Here is a 20678-nt window from a genome sequence, read left to right as displayed (position 1 = left end):
TTGCCCCCGGATTGCGGGGGTGGGGAGGATGCTGGAGGCCAGGGTAGCCGGGGCTGACCAAGGCATCACCCATCCATCACCACGCAGGTCGGGTCGGGTAAGCTGCCTAGGAAGAAAACCTCATTTACGTGTCATAATTTCTTAACCGCTCAAGACTAATTCCCTTTCTACACTGTCCAGATTGTGGTAGAAGTGCTAATAACGAATTATTAAAAGGAACAATTAGTCGTCATGACCACCTAATGACAGCAATGGCATTAGCATGGCTGCCAGTGGCCTCTTAGACTCCGTCTCTCTGGGACCTGAGGGAAGCAAGGCGTGGGGGGAGCTTTCCTTCCCTGGAGGGTTTAGGTGCCCTGAGACCTTGGGTGGGTGGGTCGGGGGGGCAATGCTTCAGCTTCTCCCTGTCTCCAGGTCTCTGGGTACCTGGTCTACTCCAGAATTCTGAAGACCTCTGTGCCCCAGTGACGGCTCAGGGCTGTTCCTCTTCCCTGGGATTGGGAATCTGACCAGTCACCTTCCCTCCAGGGGCCACAGGTTCTTAGGCAGGCAGGGGGAAGGGGCAGGCAGACGGAGAGGGAGAAGGAGGCAGAGGAAGCAAGAATTTTTTTAAAAGGATCAGGCATGAGCAGGAGGCAGAGGTTGGGCTAAAGGACCTGCCAGGCCACCCGGATCCCAGGTGTGATGGGGACTTAGGAGGCCAAGAGGGACCTGGTAGCTCCCAGTGGGGTCAGGGCCTGTCATCAGCAGGACAGCACTCTGTCTGTGCCTTGAAATGCAGCTCTCTGAGGGTCCTACGGAGGCTCCCTCCCTCCTTCCCTGGGTCTGGAGAGCCAGAGTCCTTCCTCTCCTCTGGGCCCTCAGGGACCCTTCTCTTGACCTGTCCTGCTTGTTGCTCCCTTGGGGGAACTCCAAGTGAGCGAGGAGGGAGGAGAAGCCAGACAACCAACCGTCCATGTTTCCTCGGGGCAGAGGCCTTGAGGAAGGGGTTCCCAGAGAGTCCTCACCAGTGCCCCCCCCCACCCCCGCAGTGCTTCCCACAGTGCTCCCCAACCCTCTGCACCCCCAGCCCTGCAGGGTGTCCCCACCCGCGGAGAGCGGAGTTGATGGTGTTGATGCTGAGGTTTGGGCAGCCCAGGAGCTGAAGCGAGGCATGTGCGCTCTTGCGTCTTGCTAAGGGTTGCTAGGGTGCGTGTGGCACCCTAAGGAATTAGGACATTTGGGAGACCGTCTGGGAGGACTACAAGAGCGAGGAGGAAAGCGTTTAGGCATAGGAAAGGCAAGAGGAAGCGGGGAAGCCACTGCAGAGGGTGCTAGATAAAGAGGAGGAGGGAAGGCGCAAAAACAGGAGAGCTCTGCAGCCCCCCACCCCTGCCAAAGCACAACCCCCACCCCCGCCCCGCCCCAGCAGGCTCCCCTCCCCCAACCGAAGACTCCAAGGCAGGAAATCAGGAGACCACTGCAGGTATGTTTGGGTCATTTCCACATGCTTTATTCCAGCAATCAAAATAATTAAAAACATCTCAAATTATTATACACATACAAAATAGGTACAGAGTCTTGCTTCCTCCCACCCCTTGGGGGAAAAACTGCTTTGTGCTTTGGGAAGTTGTGCTCTGAAACCCAGAGAGAGGACACAGGACAGAGAGGCCGAGAGGATGGGAGCCGCTGAGGAGCGGGGTTTCAGAGAGAGTGAGAGGTGGAGAGAGAGGCGGCCAGGGGGGCGGAGAGGTGGGGGAAGGGAGCACCGAGCTGAGCTGCGACACTCTCTCCTCCCAAGTTAAGTAGCACCTTTAGAAAATTCACGAGTCCCCATCCGCAAGGAAAAAAAAAAAAAAAACAACCAAAGAATAAAAAAAAGACTTTGAACAAAAAAGGAACATTTGCTGGCCTGGGGGTGGGGGTCCTTGACTTCCCTAGCACCAGTGAATCCTTTCCCAGCCCCACCCCGTCACAGAGATGTAGCACCTTTGATATAAAATGGGGAGCCCCTTCCGCCCCGCCCCCACTCCCGCCCCCACGCAGTTGTCCCGGTGACACACGGAGACAAGAAGAGGTAGTCCTTCAGCAACACAATTACACAAGGAACAGAGCAGTCTCTCCCACCCAGCCCTGTCGCACGGGGGATTGACACGTGTCCCTGAATGATTCCGCTGTTTCCTTCCGCTTTGTCGTGGCCCCTCCTGACTTTCCTCCAAACCCGGCAGGCAGCGAGGGGGCCCGTGGGTCCCCCAGCACGCCCCCTCGAACACGAAGAGTGGATTGTTGCAGGAGCCACGGGGAGGCCGGATGGTGAGGCTTCTTTGGCAGTCTGAGAACCTCAGGTCCCCCAAGGGTTTGGGGGTGCTGGGTGAGGGGAGTGGGCTGGGAGTGTGGGGGTCACTTGGGTGTTTTAGCATTGCCTTTGGTTGCTGGGCAGACAATGCATTGTTTCCTGTGCCTTTCGGGGAGACTTAGACTTGGGGAGCAGTGAAGGGGAGGCCCCAAGGAGGGTTGGAGAAAGGAGCAGAAAGGGCAGTGTTGGGGTATGATAAGCCCAACGGGCAGAAAAGGACTTACCCCCATATGGGTCTTCAAGCAAGTGGACCAAGCTTCCTTTTTTTAAAAAGTTATTTATTTATTCTTTTTTTTTTTTTTTTTGGTTAAGGTTGAATGTGCTTTTGGTTTTTGGTCATGTTCAGTTGGTCAAAGATAAAAACTAAGTTTGAGAGATGAATGCAAAGGAAAAAAATATTTTCCAAAGTCCATGTGAAATTGTCTCCCGTTTTTTGGCTTTTTGGGGGGTTCAGTTTGGGTTGTTTGTCTGTTTCCAGGGTCAGGGGTGAGTGGGTTGGGTGGGAGGGAGCCAGGTTGAGTGGGAGCGAGTTTACAGGAAGCAGACAGGGCCAATATCCATGCCGAATTCCTGGTCTGGGGCGCCAACGTCCAATGGTGCCACATCGATGATGGGCAAGCGGGAGGTCTTGGTGGTTTTGTATTCGATCACTGTCTTGCCCCAGGCTCCGGTGTGACTCTGGGGTGAAGGGGAGACAACGGGAGAGGGGCGTCACCGGGTGGGAGCGGTGGGGTGAGGGCCAGTACGGCCTGCCAGGAAAGCCGGAGCCCAGACAGGGGCCCGGCCCGGGACTCACCGTGCAACCGTCGTAGGTGACGCTGTAGGTGAAGCGGCTGTTGCCCTCGGCCCGGATCTCGATCTCGTTGGAGCCCTGGAGGAGCAGGGCCTTCTTGAGGTTGCCGGTCTGCTGGTCCATGTAGGCCACGCTGTTCTTGCAGTGGTAGGTGATGTTCTGGGAAGCCTCGGTGGACATCAGGCGCAGGAACGTCAGCTGGATGGCCACATCGGCAGGATCGGAGCCCTGGCCACCATACTCGAACTGGGGGGAAGAGGGGTAGCGGGGAGAAGCAAGTGAGTGACCACGCTGGAGCCTCTAGTCCTGGCCTCCCTCCCTCCCTGGAGTCCTCTGAGAGCATCCCGGAGCACCCTTCTCCCGTCCAGAAGTAGCAACCCTTGCCCCAAGTCTGAGCCAGGATCAAGGGCCCAGGACTCCTGCCTTCCAGCCCAGCAGTGTCCGTCCCCCTTATCAGGAGTCTAGTCCACCCAGGACCTCCCCTCCTGACCCTTCTGAGCCCTGGGCCAGCCCCATCTTGGGAGGGCGGCTCGAGGACCAGCAGACGCACCTGGAATCCGTCGGTCATGCTCTCGCCGTACCAGACGTGCCTCTTTTCCTTGGGGTTCTTGCTGATGTACCAGTTCTTCTGGGCCACCTGGGGCTGAGTGGGGTACACGCAGGTCTCACCTGTCTCCATGTTGCAGAAGACCTTGATGGCATCGAGGTTGCATCCTTGGTTGGGGTCAATCCAGTATTCTCCTGCGGTGGGACAGAGCAAGACAGAGTCAGGGGAGGTACTGGCGGCGGCGGAGCACCCTTGGTCATCCGGGCCCCTTGGGGCTCCATGCGGTCACAGAGGGAGGAGGCGGCCCTCACCGCTCTTCCAGTCAGAGTGGCACATCTTGAGGTCACGGCAGGTGCGGGCTGGGTTCTTGCGGCTTCCTTCAGGGCTCCGGATGTTTTCGATCTGCTGGCTCAGGCTCTTGAGGGTGGTGTCCACCTCGAGGTCACGGTCCCGGACCACATTGGCGTCATCGGCCCGGTAGTAGCGGCCGCCATCGTGAGCCTTCTCTTGAGGTGGCTGGGGCAGGAAGCTGAAGTCGAAACCGCCGCTGGGAGGACCAGGGGGACCAGGGGGTCCAGGAGGGCCGGGGGGACCCTGCACAGAGAGGGAGGAGAGCCGGGATTACCACGGTCCAAGAGCCCTTGGGGCTGAGGGCCACGGGGGCTGAGGGGGTTGGGGAGGCTACGTACAACAGGACCAGCATCACCAGTGCGACCGCGAGGACCAGGGGGGCCGATGGGGCCTGGGAGACCGTTGAGTCCGTCTTTGCCAGGAGAGCCGGCAGAGCCAGGGGGACCCTGGGAAGAGGAAGATGGTTGGAGGAGTCCTGCTCAAAAGCACAGGACCACCAGCCCAGCTCTGCAGAGAAGCCCACTGCCCTCCCGGCCCCGCTCGGCCTCCACAGCCTCCTTCTCATTCATTCTTGCAGTCAGGAGAGATCGTCTGGGATTCTTCTTCCCTCCTCCCAACCCCTGCCTCCAGACCCTTCTACAGAGAGATACGGACACCTGTGTCCCAGACAGGGGACCCCGAAGTGAGCCTGGACTTGGGCCCCAGCAAGGGAAGGTAGATAGAGGCACGACTTACTCGGGGACCAGCAGGACCAGAAGCTCCAGAAGGACCTTGTTCACCAGGAGAGCCCTGAAGGACAGAGGCAAAGGCAGTAAGACCCCATGTGGGTCAAACGTGGCCAGCAACCTGCCCCCTGCCCCATTATTCTGGACATCTAGTCCCAAGGTGTCCACAGGCTAAGACCCCTTCTACCCTCTCGTTGTGTCCCTCACCCTCCCAGAAGCCCCTTGGCAATGTCCACAAATCTTTACACCCCGGTCCCTGCTAGGGAGGAATGAGAATGATTATCCAGAGGGGAAACGGAGGCAACCACCCCCCCCATTGTATAACAGGGCTCAATGGCAGCTAAGGGCTGGGGGTGCTAAGTATACTCACGGGAGGACCAGGAGGACCCTGGAGACCAGAGAAGCCACGGTGACCCTTTATGCCTCTGTCACCCTGTTCGCCTGTCTCACCCTTGTCACCACGGGGACCTTGGGGTCCCTAGAAGAGAAGAGGGAACAGGCTATCAGGTGGAAGGTTCATTAGCACCGAGTGGGATGTAGGCCACCTCTGGGCCAGGTACCCAGGACACCAGGGCCAGAGTCAGGCACTTACAGTGGGACCACGAGCTCCAACAGGGCCGATGGGACCAGCAGGACCAGCAGGACCCTGGGGAGAGCAGAGAGTACATCAGATCCTACTACAGCCTGAGCTGCGGGGTGAAACCACCCTGCGGCCATGTCCGTCCCTCCTGAGTCCCAGATGAACCTTCAGGGGAATTCAGCTTCGTGTGACATGGGGCAAGCTCCTGGGGCCAAACCCCCTTCCCCAGGGGAGGCGACGGTCTATCTGGGAGAGGGGCGCCTCGAGGCTGAGCCACGGCTCGGGTTTTCAGGACAGCCAGGGGCCCCGACATTTTGTAAGACCCCCTGTCCTCGCCCAGCCTCGGGGAAGTCAGATGTGCATCTGCAGGCCCACAGGCCGGCCCAGAGAGTCCCTGGCCCAAGACGACAGGCTGGAGTCCAGCTACTTACAGTCTCACCGCGGTCGCCGCTCTTGCCAGCAGGGCCGACGGGGCCGGGGGCACCGGGAGCACCGGGAGCACCGGGGGGTCCAGCAGGGCCGGTCTCACCACGGTCACCCTAAGAGCGGCAGAGGAGGGGACAGGGAGTCAGTCCCACCTAACGGGCTGGGGCGGGGGCACGGCAGGTGGAGCCATGGCCCTGGGGCGCAGGCATCTTACCTTGGGGCCGGGAGAACCATCTCGTCCAGGGGAGCCTTCAGCACCAGGAGATCCCTGCCGAGAGAGAGGGAGGTGTGAGCATCAGCAGGGGGAAGGGAGGCGCAGGCCAAGGCCAAAGTGGGCTCGCGGAGGGCACTGCCACGGGGCCGGCAATGGCTCACCTCGCGTCCAGACTCGCCAGGGGGTCCAGCCAATCCAGGGGGGCCCATGGGACCAGGGGGGCCACGCTCACCACTGGCTCCAGAAGGACCTTGTTTGCCAGGTTCACCCTGGGGGAGAAGACAGAGTCAGCCCAGAGACGGGGTAGAGGCAGGGCCCTCGGCCTCCAAGGCTGCAGCCCCAGGGATGGTTCTTCTCGGGGTGCCCCGAGGGGAGGGGGCACTCACAGAGGGGCCGGGGAGACCGGGGAAGCCTCTCTCTCCTCGCTGACCGGGCAGGCCGACCACACCGCGCTGTCCAGCGATGCCTTGAGGTCCGGGAGTGCCGGGAGCACCCTGGGTGCAGGGAGACAAAGATGAGGTGCCTTGCCAGGGCCAGGGAGTACATCCCCGCTCGGGACCCCTCGGGAGGGCGCACTTACAGCTGGTCCGTCGGCACCAGGGGATCCTTTCTCGCCAGCGGGGCCGGGGGGACCAGGGGGTCCGACTTCACCGGGACGTCCAGCGGGGCCAGTCTCACCACGGGGACCTTTGCCGCCTTCTTTGCCAGCGGGGCCGGGAGGGCCAGGGGGTCCAGCATTTCCCTGGGCAGGGAGAAGAGGGGCTGTCAGGTTCCAGTGGATTCTGGAGCCCCGCAGAGGCCTCAGAGGGGTCCAGCACCCTCTCCTCCCCTGTGCCCCTTACCCCCGCCACCCCCCGCCAACCCGCAGAGCGTTGGAGTCTTCATCACAGTACTTACAGAGGGGCCGGGGGGACCGACTCGGCCAGCAGCACCAGGGAAACCGGTAGCACCCTGGCAGAGGAGGACAGAGAGGTCAGAGGGAGAACACCCCCACCCCTGCCCCAGGCTGGCCTGGCTGCCCCTCCCCCCGCACACAGGTCAGCAGGAGCCCCAGCAGAGAAGCAAAGTGAGGTACTCACAGGGGGACCAGCACTGCCGCGAGCACCTTTGGGTCCAGGAGCACCAACGTTACCCTGGAGGACAGCACAGAGCCATTAAGACCGGGCCGGTCCCAGCCCCAGGTCCACCTGCGGCTCAGGGCCGAGAGGGTGATACTCACAATGGGGCCGGGGGGGCCAGTGGGGCCAGCGGGGCCTGGGGGACCTGCGTCGCCTTTAGCACCAGCATCACCGGGTTCGCCTTTAGCACCGGGTTGGCCATCAGCACCCTGGGGAAGAAGGGAGGGCGGTGAGTGGAGGAGCGGGGTACGGCAGCGGCAGCCCTCGCCCATCAGGGGCCCCCATGGAGCTGGGGAAGGGCAGCCACTCCAGGAAGAACGGGACAAGAATCCCTCCCCGCCCTCCTTCCCTGACTCGGGCCCACGCCTCTGTCCTTATGCAGACTCCCAAGGTCCCGTGTCCCCGTGGGAGATGGAGAATGGTGGGGGTCTTGGTACTCACAGGGGGGCCAGCGAAGCCAGCAGGGCCAGGGGGACCAGGCTCACCGCGGTCTCCCTAGGAGAAAAGGAGGCAGATTGGAGTGGGGTCCTGGGCTGGGGTGGGGCAGAGCTGGAGGGGAAGATGGCCGGAGGAGCATTCCCCAGGGCCCAGAGCCGGGGAGAGAGAAGGAAGAGGAGGAGGCAGGAAGCACAAAGCTTGGGGCAGAGTGTGGGTCTTCTATACTTACGGGGGCGCCACGAGCTCCAGTGGGACCAGCAGGGCCGCTAGGACCTGCTTCACCCTGAGAGGGAGGGACAAGAGGCTCAGGTCAGAGAATTAAGTACCTCAACAGATGACCCCAGGAGAGCCTCCCCTGTCTTCTGATCCTCCCACGTTCAGGTGACCAGCTCAGAATGGCAGGACCTGCCTCTCCCTGGGAGCAGTGCCCAGGCTTGCTGGGGAACCTGTGTGTTGGGGGGGAGGGACAGTGGGGGCCACCTCACCTTGTCACCAGGAGCACCAGCGGGGCCAGGAGGACCAATGGGGCCAGTCAGACCACGGACACCATCTTTGCCGGGAGAACCGTCAGCACCTTTGGGACCAGCATCACCCTAAAGACAGAGGAAAGCCTGAGACTTGCGGTGGAGGCGGACAGGGAGGTGACTTGGCGTGTCCTCCTGGTGTCTGGGACCCCTCCCCAGCTCTGCCCTACCCGGCCTGTGCTTGGGACTCAAGATCTTTCAGAGCAAAAGGTGCCTGCTTGGGGGCTGTGATGGAACTTGGGGCAAGAGGCCCATGCCTTGTGTAGAAGGATGAATAACGCCATCCGTCAGGTCACCCTTCCTCCCGTTACCATGGTGATTCGTGGGGCAGGAAGAGCCTGGATAGGCTGGTAGAGGGTTTATCAGCAACAAGGCCAGAGGGGAAGAAGAGAGGATTAAGGAGATGAGGGAAAGAGCCCAGGGAGGGTAGAGAGAGAGGCTGGAGTGTCCCAAGCAGAGGGAGACAGAGATGGGAGCCCCGCACGGCTCAGGGGAGGGAGCTTAACTTACTCTGTCACCCTTAGGACCAGGAAGACCAGCTGCGCCTCGTTCACCAGGCATTCCTTGAAGGCCAGGAGCGCCCTGGCTACCTGGGGCTCCAGGGGCACCAGCATCACCCTAGGGGACAAACAAGAGGACTGGTATGAGGCAGGGGTCCCAGGAGTGGGTCACAGCCCTGTGCCCCCTTCTTAATACCTCCTGGTCTCGGTGCCCAGGATAAAGATAAGCACCAGCTAAGAGGAAAGGCTCCCAGCCCAGAACTTCGGGCTGCCCACGGATCCCACTCCGTCCTGTCCCCCTGCCACCCCTCCCTCATATCTAGGGGGCTTTGGCCACAACCAGGCACCCGCCCCTGCCTCAGAAGGGGCTGGACCTGGTCCCTCTGCTGCCCTCACCTTAGCACCGTCATTGCCAGGGGCACCATTGGCTCCCCGGGGACCTGCGGGGCCGGGGGGTCCTTGCACGCCGCGTTCACCGGGGAAACCTCTCTCGCCCTGGAAGAGAAGGATGGGACGCATGATGGCTGCTCCTGAGACAGGGCCAAGAGCAGGGCATTCAGGCAGGAACAGCCAGGAGCTCTACTTACTCTTGCTCCAGAGGGGCCGGGGGCACCAAGGTCGCCAGGAACACCCTGACGGGGAGGGAGGACAGAGAGTGAGCCAACCCCACCTCAGACCTCCCCACTGGAGAGCGTTCTTGATGTCCTGGGGGATGGCCCCTGGGGTCTGTCATTGGAGACCAACCCCTTCTTTGCACTGAACTGGGCTTAGCCCTCTCATCCTCCTGGGGTGGTGTCAGAGACAGCCCCCTCCCCAAACTCTGGGCTGAGGGAAAAGTCAGAGTGAGCCCCACAGCTCAAAAAAAAAAAAAAAAATCATTCGGACCAACAGCCATGTAGTCCCATCCAGATCTTATCGGGCAGGTGTTCTGCGCCCTGCTTCCGGGAAGTCCTGCAGGGTGTCTAGCCTGGATCCCTCTAGCTGCTGGTTATCTGTGCAGGGAGGTGGGCTGGCCTCTTCCTCTAAACGCCCTGTGTTCCCCACCTCTCTGGCCGCCCGCTACCTCTCACCTGTTCGCCGGGTTTGCCAGCTTCACCAGGAGGACCAGCGGGGCCAGGGAGACCCTGTAGATGGGAAATGAGGGGGGCAGGAGGTGGGTAGGATTAGAATCTGAAAAAGAACAAGGGGAACCCCAGACCTTCACCCCCTGCCAGGCAGGCCTCACCTGGAATCCGGGGGAGCCAGCGGGACCTTGTTCACCTCTCTCGCCAGCGGGGCCCTGTCACAGAAAGAACGCTGTGGTCCCTGGAAGGGCTCAGTGAAAAGGGGGGCGGGGTGTCTCCACAGCACCCCCTCCCCAGGCTGCCTGCCCGGGACACTTACGGCAGGGCCAGGGGCTCCCTGAGCTCCAGCTTCTCCATCTTTGCCAGCAGGACCCTGTGGGGAGAGAACAAAGGACTCAGGGTTGTGGAGGAGGCAGGGGGACAAGGACAGAGCAGACCCCCACGGGGAGCCCCTGCTGCCCTGGTGAGAGGCTGCGGCCTTCTGTACCCCTTCTGCAGGGAGGGGATGTGTCACAAGCAGGGGCAGTGAGGGGACAGAAACCACGGGGAGCTACTTACAACAGCACCGGGGGGACCAGGCACGCCTCGCTCTCCAGCCTTGCCGGGCTCTCCCTGCAGGGAAACAGAGTCAGAGTCAGCGGGGCTTAGGTGGGAAACCAGTCCTCTTGGGTCCTTTTGGTTTACCCTGAGGGACATTTTTTTAAGGGGTTTTCTTTTCTCCCAGCTCTGGTCCTGGGGAAACGCTTTGCTGGATGTTACTGCGGGTTCCTTCCTATCTCCCTGAGCCCTCTCTCCCCAGACCACCTGTCCCTGCAGGCTGCTGTCCCCACCCTCTCCCTTCCTTCTTGCCACCATATGCCTATGGTGACCCAAGCTGCAAAGGGCTTTCATCTCCTCTGGTACCTCCTTTTCAACCTCAAAGAGCCCACCCAGATTTAGGGGTGACTATCATTAAAAAGGCCCATTCTTCCCCTGTGTGTGTGTGGGGGGGTGCTGCTCCAACAATACTTTTTCCCAAGGAGAGAGCAATGGGAGTAGAGTTAAGAGAGGTCTCATTATTTGGATAGGGAGACTGAGCCCCAGAGAGGGGCAGTGAGTGGCCTAAGGCCACACAGCAAGTCAGTGGCAAAGCTGGGACTGGCGTCCAGGACTCCAGGACTCCAGGACATCCAGGAGCGCCTGTCCCTGTCTCTGGAACGTTCCTCAGTGAATACTCACAGCAGCACCTTTAGGCCCAGGGAAGCCCATCACGCCAGCCTGACCACGGGCACCAGGGGGGCCTGGGGGTCCGGGGCGACCATCTTGACCAGCAGGGCCCTAAGGACAGAAGGCACAGAACCAGAAGTGAAGTCGGAGGGTGGGTGGGTGGGAGGGGGAGGGGCCCTGGGGGGAGCAATACTCACAGGGGGGCCGGTTTTGCCGTCGGGACCGGGGCTGCCGGGACTTCCAGTCAGACCCTAGGGGGCAGCAGACAGGTGTGAGCCAGGTGGGGAGAAGGGGGACAGAGGAGGGGAGGGGCACCTCAGGAGGCAGACCCGTGGTCCGGCTCCAGGGCGCCTCATTTCAGACCCCACACGGGTCCAGCAGGGTCCTGGGACAAGTCCAGCACAGGGGTCAGAACTCACCTTGGCACCGGGCAGACCAGCTTCACCAGGGCGACCAGCTTCACCAGGAGAACCTTTGGGGCCAGCGGGGCCGGGGGAACCACGTTCACCGGCAGGACCCTGGTTGGGGGAGTCATAGGGACAATCAGGGTCTTAGGTCTGGGCTTCTTTACCGTGGCCCAGCGTCTTACTCCTCCCGGTGGGGCAGGGTGGGGTTGCTCTGAGGGGCACTGGGGGCAGGGGGAAGGTCAGGGTGAAGTCCAGCACGGAGAGCCTGCAGCCGCAGTCTGGAGCAGTAATGACCGGGGCTGGAGGCGGGAGGTGACTACACGGGGGAGAGGAAGGTGATGCCCGCAGAGCAGCAGGGCGCACCCCAGCCGTGAAGGGACGTTACCTTGGGACCAGCAACACCATCTGCACCGGGGAAACCGCGGCTACCAGGTCCACCCTGCAGGAGGAGAAGAGGCCGGTGAGCTCTGACATGGGGGCACCAGGCTGGTGCTGGGGCCAAAGAGGGGGGCACTTACACGCTCGCCAGGGGGTCCAGGCAGGCCAGTGGGTCCAGGTTCACCTCGGGCTCCTCGCTTTCCTTCTTCTCCAGCAGGGCCAGGGGGTCCTTGAATACCAGTGGGTCCCTGGAGAGGGCAGAGACCAGGGGGCGGCCAGCAGTGAGGGGCCGACCGGGTACCATCTCGCCCCTGGGTTCCCATCCCCTCGCAGGGTCTCCCTCCAGGGCTCCCCAGGGCAGACAGGCCGATGTGCAGGGACACTTACGGGCTCTCCCTTGGCGCCAGTGTCTCCTTTGTTGCCGGGAGCACCAGGTTCACCCTGCACGAGGGAGGAGAAGGGGATGAGGCAAGATTCTGGGGTCCACAACTGGCCTGGATCCTTCTGCTCCCGCAGGGAGGGCCACACCGGAGCCAGCGCATGGGGTGGACTCACTGGCAGAGGGATACTTACGCTGTTACCCTTGGGACCAGGAGGACCGCTGGGGCCCTGGGGTCCAGAGGGCCCTCGGGCGCCGGGGAAGCCGGGAGCACCAGCAATGCCAGGAGCGCCCTGTGGGAGGCAGAAGAGGTTGAGCTCAGGAGCGCAGGGCAGGGGGTCTGGAGGAAGGGGGCCACCGGGGTGGCTCTGAGACCCCTGGGGCACTTACGTTAGCACCTTTAGCACCAGGCTGTCCATCAGCACCAGGGTTTCCCTGTGGCACAGAGAGAGAAGCAGGTGAGGGACAGGCCAAGACCGGGAACTGGAGGGGAGGCCTCAGGGCGCTGAGGAGGTGACACTCACAGCAGGACCAGCAGCACCAGCAGGCCCAGGGGGGCCGGGCTCACCACGCACACCCTGGGGACCCTCAGAGCCTCGGGCTCCTTGGGGACCAGCTTCACCCTGGATGGGACAAAAAGGACATGTCAGGAGCCAACCTGGAAGCCCAGCTCCCCTTTGGATGTCTCCGTGTGTGTGTGTGTGTGTGTGTGTGTGTACGGCAGGGACAGGAAGACCAAGAATCAGGACTCCCATATCAGAGAAGGAGATCCCAGCACAAAGGGGATAGGCTTCTCTGGTCCCTTTGGTTTGGAGAGCGGGGAGACACCCCCCCCCCACCTTGGCCTGTGGCAACTGTGCTCAGAGGAAGGCAGGGGGCTCACCTTAGCACCAACAGCACCAGGGAAGCCAGGAGGACCAGCGGGGCCGGTGGGACCCTGTGAACAAAATGGAAATGTCAGCAAGAAGGAAGGTGGTAGCTGCAAATCACAGCCGGGAATAGCAGAGGTCCTGGGATTCTGAGCCCCATGCCGCCATCCCCCCAAGAGCTGACACCAAGAGCCCTCCCCACTCCCAGGCACCGAGGTCCAGAGGTCACACTCACGGGGGGTCCAGCAGCCCCAGTAGCACCATCATTTCCACGAGCACCCTGCCGGAGAGAGGGGAGCCCCAGTTACCGGCGCTGAGCACAGGCCAGACCCTGTAACTGGTCAGGAACCCCTGCCAGGGCCCAGCTGTCCCCAAGGGGTCCAGGAGTACTTACAGCAGGGCCGGGGGCTCCAGGGCGGCCTCTCTCACCAGGCAGACCACGGGGGCCCTGACGACAAAAGCCAGAAAAGCCACGTGAGACGGGAGATGTACCTTTCCCCCGCCAAGCCTCATCTTGGCCCCTATATCCTGCACCCTCTCTTCCTTCTAGAACTGGACATACTCACCATCTGACCAGGAGCTCCATTTTCACCAGGACTACCAGGCTCGCCCTAGAGAACAGAGAATAAAGTTGGGAATTTGTTCACACGGTGTAAGCTGGCGGGGGGTGGAGGGAGGGGGAGGCCCACGACATTTGGGCATCTTCTTACCTTGGGACCAGCAGGACCAGCATCTCCCTTGGCACCATCTAAACCACTGAAACCCTAAGATAGGAAGAAGGGGCCAAGGTGAGTACCGATGGAAGGGAACCTTGGTCCCCACTCTGACCTGAGAAGGTGCCTTAGGGGTTCCCCACGGGCTCTGTCTCTGCGCTAGACTAAACCCCAAATGGGCCAAGAGCTCACCCAATCTCTTCATTGAGATCTCTTTCCCAGTGGAGGGGAGTTCTTTCGGAATCCTACTCCTATCCCTTAGGATTTCTGTAGCTGCCACCCAGTGGCTCAAAGGAGACTTACTCTGTGTCCCTTCATTCCAGGAAGGCCAGCTGTTCCAGGCAATCCCCGAGCACCCTGGAGAGAAGAGAAAAGGAGGAGAGAGGTAGAGACATTAGAAGATGACACTGAGGACCCAGATCCCAAGGGAAGCCCACCTGTAGAGAAGCCCATGGCCAGCCATGCATTCCAGCTCACCTGAGGTCCAGGAGGGCCACGCTCACCAGGACGACCAGGCTTTCCAGCTTCACCCTGAAAGGGAGAGAAAAGACCATCGTGCGCATGCACCCATGGGCCAGGAAAGTGTGGGAGGTCTGAGTTTTCTTGGTATTGTTGAAGGTCAGGTCGAGGAGCCTATAATCTTATCTTTGAATTTGGAGCTCAGCTTACATCTACTGTAAAATCCTTATTTGGTGAATTTTGAGTCCCTCCAAAGGTATTTCTGTTTATTTCTATATATGGAGGGCAAATCTAAGATAATTAAGCCTAAGGAAGTCATTCACCCCAAGGGGTGAGGATGGGGAATGCTTTTAAGGTGGTTGGAGGGTCCGGAGGGCCAGTCCTCCACTGGGAAGATGGGGAAACATCCCACAAGGGCTGAAGGTCATTTTTCAAGGGCAGTCCCATGCATCAGGGAGAACTTGGCTTCCATTCTTTGAGCATCACCCCCAAAGGTGGTGCGGCACTGGGGTGGAGATTACAGGGACCTAACCCATGGAGGTGTTGGGGACTACTTGGGATCTTCTGGCCTGGAATACTTACATCATCTCCGTTCTTGCCAGGGGGACCAGGGGGACCACGGGGACCCATGGGACCCTAGAGGAAACAGGAAGAAAGGTGATTAGAATAGCCAGGATAAGGGGGAAAATTAAAAAAAAAAAAAAAAAGGGAAGGCTGGGATTAGAAGGAGGAAGTAGGGAAGAGCCCAGACGACAGCGGTGGAGGGGTCCTTCAATGGGAGAATCCACATATTTGTAGAGGGAGTGTGGGTTTGTATAGTGTGCAAGTTGGGGGGGCACTTACTGAGGCTCCAGGCTCACCGGGCTCACCAGGGGGGCCTTGGAAACCTTGGGGACCCTAGAGAAGAAGGAAAGAGGGATTCAGTTAGAAGGACAGGCCCCTACCAGTCTTTCCCCAGATCACTAATCGATCTCTCAGAGTACCTTTTGCTACCCTCATCCCAATCCTCCCTTCTAAAGACTGAAGCCCAGGATGGCACATGATGACATCCTGGATACTCACAGGTGCGCCAGGAGGGCCAGGGAGACCACGAGGACCAGAAGGACCCTACAGAAGGAAAAACAAAAAGATAGAGAGAGAGGTCATAATGATATCTCTGTAGGGAAGAGCAATGTGGGTGTGGTCTTGCCATCCGCCAGTGGTTCCTGTTGGGACCACCCAGCTGTCTTGCATCCTCTTCTGGACTTCAGGTTCCAATGGTCGTCTTGATGTCCTAAGTTATCTATGCCACCCCCATAAGCCACCACTGGCCCATCCCCTCTGGATCCCCACGGACTCCTCTTCTGTCATCTCTGCCCCCCCCAGTGGCTCACCATGGGGCCAGGCACGGAGATTCCTCCAGTTGATTTCTCATCATAGCCATAAGACATCTGGGGAGCAAAGTTCTAGGAAAAAAAAAAAATGAGAGAGTGTATGAGAAATCAGGGAGTTGGAAGGTGGAAGATGTCACTGAGAACGGAATATTGACATGTGCCTCCTGATGTGATGCACTAAGAAGGAAAACAACATCTCTTGTGAGACAGTCCTGTCAAAAATGCAGGTCCCAGGGGCGTCTGAGTGGCTCAGTCATTAAGCGTCTGCCTTCAACTCAGGTCATGATCCCAGGGTCTTGGGTTCGAGCTCCACATCGGGCTCCCTGCTCAGTGGGAAGCCTGCTTCTCCCTCCCCCACTCCCCCTGCTTGTGTTCCCTCTCTCACTGTGTCTCTCTCTGTCAAATAAATAAATTAAAAAAAAATTTTTTTAAATACAGAGTCCCACTCTAATTATGAGGATATATCTGGCCAACCCAAATTGAGGGACAGTCATAAAAACAGTTGGCCTCTACCAAGCAACTGGCTTCTTAAAAAAATTTCAGGGTCGTGCAAGACAAAGAAAGTCCGAGGAATGTTCCAAAGTAAAGGAAACTGAAGACACGCGACAGTTAAGTGCAATTCATGATCCTGGATCAGGGGGAAAACTGCAATAAAGGGCATTATTGGGATGTTGTTGAAATTTGGACAAGGGCCATAGGTTAGATAATAGTTCTGTACCAATGTTAGAATTTTGGAATGTAATCATTGTGCAATGGTCGTGTAAGAGAAAGTCCTTGTCCTCGGGAAAGACACACTAAAGTATTTAGGAGCAAAAGGACATGACATCCGCCAACTCAAGCACAAATGGTTCAGAAGGAAAAATAGCGACAGTTATATGTATACATAGAGACTGATAAAGCAAATGTGACAAACTGTGAAGTGTATGTGAGAATTCTTGGCATTAGTCTTGAAACTTTTCTCTAAGTTTGAAATCATTTCAAAATATAGTGTGCCATCTGCCAAAAAACCCACAAAAAAAAAAAAAAAGAAAGAAAGAAAGAAAGAAAAGTAAAAGAACAGGAGGTGAGTGGAGCACACAGGGCCTGCTTGGACTTTCTTGAGTCTTCACTTACTCCTCCGAGGCCAGGGGGTCCGGGGGGTCCGGGAGGTCCGGGGGGTCCGGGAAGTCCAGGCTGTCCGGGGATACCATCTCGGCCAGGGGGGCCGGCAGGTCCCTGCAGCAGGAGAGGAGGGGGGAGAGGGCGCGCGGCGGTGAGCGCCGGCCTGGAGCCACGCCCACTTGCACCCCTACAGCCGAGCGAAAACCAGGCTTACTTACCCTTGGACCTCGGGGGCCAGTGTCTCCCTTGGGTCCCTATGGGGGTGGGGGTGGGGAGAGAAGAAACAAAAGAAGCCGGGTTAGAGACGGGAGGCGCTTGAGGACACTCGGGCGGGTGGCAAAAGTCGAGGGCAGAGGATTACCTCGACTCCTGCGGTTTCTTGGTCGGTAGGTGACGCTAGGGGAGAAGAGACGCGGGTGAGCGGCGGGGTCTGCACCGGGTACTCCCGGCGGCCCCGCCCTCCCCCATCCCCAGGCCCCCGAGCCGTACCCTCGCCATCGGGGCAGACGGGGCAGCACTCGCCCGGGGGGACTTGGGCGCCGGGGCAGTTCTTGGTTTCGTCGCAGATCACGTCATCGCACAACACGTTGCCGTTGTCGCAGACACAGATCCGGCAGGCCTCGGGTTTCCATACGTCTCGGTCGTAGTACCTGAGGCCGTTCTGTACGCAGGTGACTGGTGGGACTGGGGCAAGAGGGGAAAGGGGGGGCTGTCAGCGGCGCTCGAGGCCCCCCACCTCGGGGCTCCAGGGACCCCAGCTCTACCCGTAGCCTCTCCCGTCGGTCGTAAGGACACTTTTAGATTTTCCATTTCCCGCCTCCTCCTCCTCCCCGTCCCCCCTCCTTTCCCCAAATCCTTAAAAGCTCATCTGCTCCTCATCAGGGCCAGTGACAGGGCCGAGGCGCCTGGCCAAGGCGGCTATAACTCTTTCCAGTTCTCAGGAATTTAAACAAAGCTTTAGGCCGGAGTTGCTTCCAACTCCAACCCCAGACCATCGGCGCTGAAGCCAAGTGAAATAAAAAAGCCATTGGGGGGGGGGGGGAGTGGGGAGGAGAGAGACCAGGAGGGGCCCCATCCAGCGGGGGCGTGGTATGTGTGGAGACGGGGGGTGGGGTGGGGTCAGAGGGACGGGTAGGAGGAGAGAAAAGAGGTCCAGCCCCCATTCCGCCCCATCCCAAGGCAGGTGGTATAGCCTGGGCGGGGCTAGGGGATGGGGCGGGGCCTATTGGCCTGAGGTCCCGCCCAGAGTCTTGTATGGTACCCCCAAAGTAGGATATACTCTAACCTCCAGCACCCAGACATCTCAAAAGCGCTCTTTCGGGACAACTCCTCTTTCCTAATGCTAACCAGGGTCTCTGGGTCACGCCTTAGCCAAAGAACCAAAAAGTCCGCAAACAGTTAAATAAAGTAGCTAACCACGCCCACCGCGCGAGCGTCTACTCAGACCGCCACTAGGTGGCGGGCAACACTAAGCAATTCCCTGGGACGGGCCACTTCTTTGAGAGACTGAGGCTACCCAGTTCCCAGCTTTATTTTCCAGGACTAGAGGTGGGGTCCACAACCGGCAATAACGCCCGTCCGCTCAATGCAGTTCCTTCGCGGGGAAGCGCTGGACGGGGAGGCGCGGGGCTCAGTGTGGATCAGCAGAGGGCGCAAGGACCCCGCCCTGCCGAGTCCGCGCCAAAGTTTCTCATCCTCCAACCCGCCCACTCTCCGCGCCCCCTCCCCCCTCAGCCCAGCACCCCCGCGGCCCCAGGAACACTGTCTAGCCTGCAGAGAGGGCAAACAATCTTTCCTTATGAATCATCCCACAGCCTTCCCGATCGCTTTCACATCTTGGGTTCCAAACTCCCAGCAAAGCGCCCCCGTCCCATCTTCGACGTACTTTCCCCTTACCCGGCGCCCAGACCCCACATTTCCCCCGTGGTACTCCACAGTGCTCGCTCAGGACTCCCTCCTGTGTCAACTCCCGCGGCGCTCCATCCTTCCCTCTCACCACCCGCGGGCGTTCATCTACAGCCCCCACCCAGGGTGCACTGCCTTCTCTCCCACAGCGCGCAGGAAGAGCCCTCCCCATCTTCCTGCCCTCCGAGTCTCCAGAGCATCCCGAGTCTCAGTTTAAGTCGCAGACCGCCGGGACCGAGCGCAGGGCATGATACCAAGTACCCTTGGACTCCCCCAAAGTTTGGGACTTACTGTCTTCTTCTTGGCCCTCCTCTTGGCCGTGCGTCAGGAGGGCGGTGGCCGCTAAGAGGAGCAGGAGCCGGAGGTCCACAAAGCTGAACATGTCTAGACCCTAGACATGTAGACTCTTTGCGGCTGGGGTGGGGGTTAGCGTCCGCTCATGCGTGGCCTCACACTCTGCGTGCCTCCTGCTCCGACCCCGAGGAGAAACTCCCGTCTGCTCCGACGACTGGCCCGGGCCCCTTTTATACCATCCTGATGGAGAGCAGGGAGGAACTCTGCCCCTGGGAGAGGGGGAGCCGGCGGCCCGTCCCCCAGCCAATCAGAGCTGCCTGGCCCGGCCCCCAATTTGGGAGTTGGAAGGGAGAGGGGGAGGAGGAGGGAAGGGAAGGGAGTCCACCGCACATCTCCCCCCTTCGAAACTCTGCCTCCCCAGCCCCCAGCCCAGCCTGGGCCAGAGATGCTGCTGCTGAGGTGCTGCTAGGTCCCCAGTATAGGGTGGGCTAGAGAGTGGGTAGTGGTGCCCCTTGGGCTTTCTTCCTGGGGCTCCCCCATCGGGAGGAACTGGACCTGGGGAGCTGGAAGGGGAAGCTTCCAGTGGTCTGGAGAGGGTAGTCTTGGCCATGTCTCTCTCATTCACCCTACCGACATCCTTGGCCAGAACTAAGGGATGGGCATGAAGGGGCCGGGTTCTCCTCTAAAACAGAGAAGAACCTGAGAATTTAAAAGATGTTCCTGTTTAGAGGTGTCTTCTGGTGTGGCGGGGGAGCTTAGACATGTTTCGAGAAGAAGTTACAGTTTCCTTTGCAGACATTAGGAATGAGATACTTGGGTGGGGGTTGTTGGCAAGAGGGGATTTATTTTGAGGACATCAATTCTGCCTTGCTTGAGAATCCAAGATGGACTCAGATGCTCTCCCCCAAACCCAAGGTGGGACCGAGAGAGATGGGGTAGGGAGGTTGAGACTGCGTGAGAAATGCAACTGTGTGATCTCTCCAGAAGGAAGCTTGGGGGGTAAGTGATAGGGCAGCAGAGTGGTGATGGGAAGCTGCTGGGACCCTTCCCTCTGCCCCAGGCCAGTGAGGTTGCACAGGAGCACTGTAGTCATCAGTGACCTAGAAAAGGGTCTTGTGTGAGGATAGGCCCCGGGTGGTGGCCAGGGCCTGTCTGAGACCCTTGTATCCCTCAGAGTCTCCTTCTGAGAGCTGCAGGGAGCAGCTGGTTGTACCTGGACTCAAAGTTGGAGCATATGGGGGAATTTGGGTGTCAGGGGGTTTGGGATGGAATTGCAGGGAAAGTTCAGTGACCTGATTTTAGAAGATGTTCCCTGCTGCCCCACCTCTTTCTTGAAAATCCAGGGCATTGCTCTCTGCCCCTGGAAACCCCTGAAGGGGGAAGGAGACCCCAAGAACAACAGGCTATATTTGGGGGGATGCCCCCAGAAGCCAGTGTCCTCCCTTCCCCTGGTCCCAATCTCCCAATAGCACTCTACTGTTGGCCCTACTGAAATCTGTGGGCCCAAGAGAAGGCAATTGGGGTCCCCTTGCCATGTCCATCAACTCCAGTCCCTCCTGCCTGGGTTCCCCTACCCCCATCACTCCAGAGCTGCAAACGTGGAAGCGGGGAGTCCCGCCTCCCCCAAACCATCCAAAATTCCATTGCCTCCCCCCCTCCGCCCCTCTCCACGCCCTCCCCCAGCTGGTTTTGTGCAACGAAGGCAAGGGGAAAAAAAAAAGACCAAGGGAACAAAAGGGGAGGGAGCCACGTAGGCCGTGGGCAGCCAGGATGAGCGGTGCGGGTGGGGCGGCGGAGGGAGAGAGCAGGGGCTATAATTAAAGGGAAAATATAGAGTTTCCAGAGAGCAGACAGCAATGGAGGGACGGGCCTTCATCAATTATCCCCACCATGTGGCAGCAACTTGTGGCCCAAGATCTGCCCCCGCCTAGTGCCAGCGACTACAGGCAGGACAGCTCTGGGTTGCTGAGATGGCAGTT

At 59.5% G+C, this 20678-nt stretch overlaps 1 protein-coding gene across 1 annotated transcript; it reads right to left on the bottom strand.

Annotated features, from left to right (window-relative positions):
* Nucleotides 1-1470: 1470 nt before the first annotated feature.
* COL1A1 (collagen type I alpha 1 chain) lies at nt 1471-18930 on the bottom strand. The gene is made up of 51 exons (XM_082704679.1): nt 18697-18930; nt 16990-17184; nt 16862-16896; nt 16719-16754; nt 16513-16614; nt 15400-15471; nt 15089-15133; nt 14870-14923; nt 14609-14662; nt 14045-14098; nt 13871-13924; nt 13565-13618; nt 13421-13465; nt 13249-13302; nt 13090-13134; nt 12869-12922; nt 12510-12608; nt 12376-12420; nt 12180-12278; nt 11994-12047; nt 11747-11854; nt 11614-11667; nt 11241-11339; nt 11019-11072; nt 10834-10932; nt 10174-10227; nt 9935-9988; nt 9777-9830; nt 9622-9675; nt 9139-9183; nt 8948-9046; nt 8562-8669; nt 8013-8120; nt 7757-7810; nt 7531-7584; nt 7191-7298; nt 7051-7104; nt 6869-6922; nt 6552-6713; nt 6358-6465; nt 6133-6240; nt 5972-6025; nt 5763-5870; nt 5344-5397; nt 5122-5229; nt 4762-4815; nt 4365-4472; nt 3987-4269; nt 3679-3869; nt 3132-3374; nt 1471-3013 (listed from the first exon to the last, which is right to left on the bottom strand). Exons 1-51 carry the CDS (start codon nt 18785-18787, stop codon nt 2867-2869), a joined length of 4383 nt encoding a protein of 1460 aa, XP_082560805.1. The 5' UTR covers nt 18788-18930; the 3' UTR covers nt 1471-2866.
* Between the last annotated feature and the right edge of the window lie 1748 nt (nt 18931-20678).

The sequence above is a fragment of the Mustela nivalis genome (genome assembly GCF_964662115.1).
Source record: "Mustela nivalis genome assembly, chromosome: 17".
In the NCBI taxonomy this organism is placed as follows: domain Eukaryota; kingdom Metazoa; phylum Chordata; class Mammalia; order Carnivora; family Mustelidae; genus Mustela; species Mustela nivalis.
The sequence above is the reverse complement of the archived record's forward strand: the minus strand, read 5'-3'. Positions and strand labels throughout refer to the sequence as shown.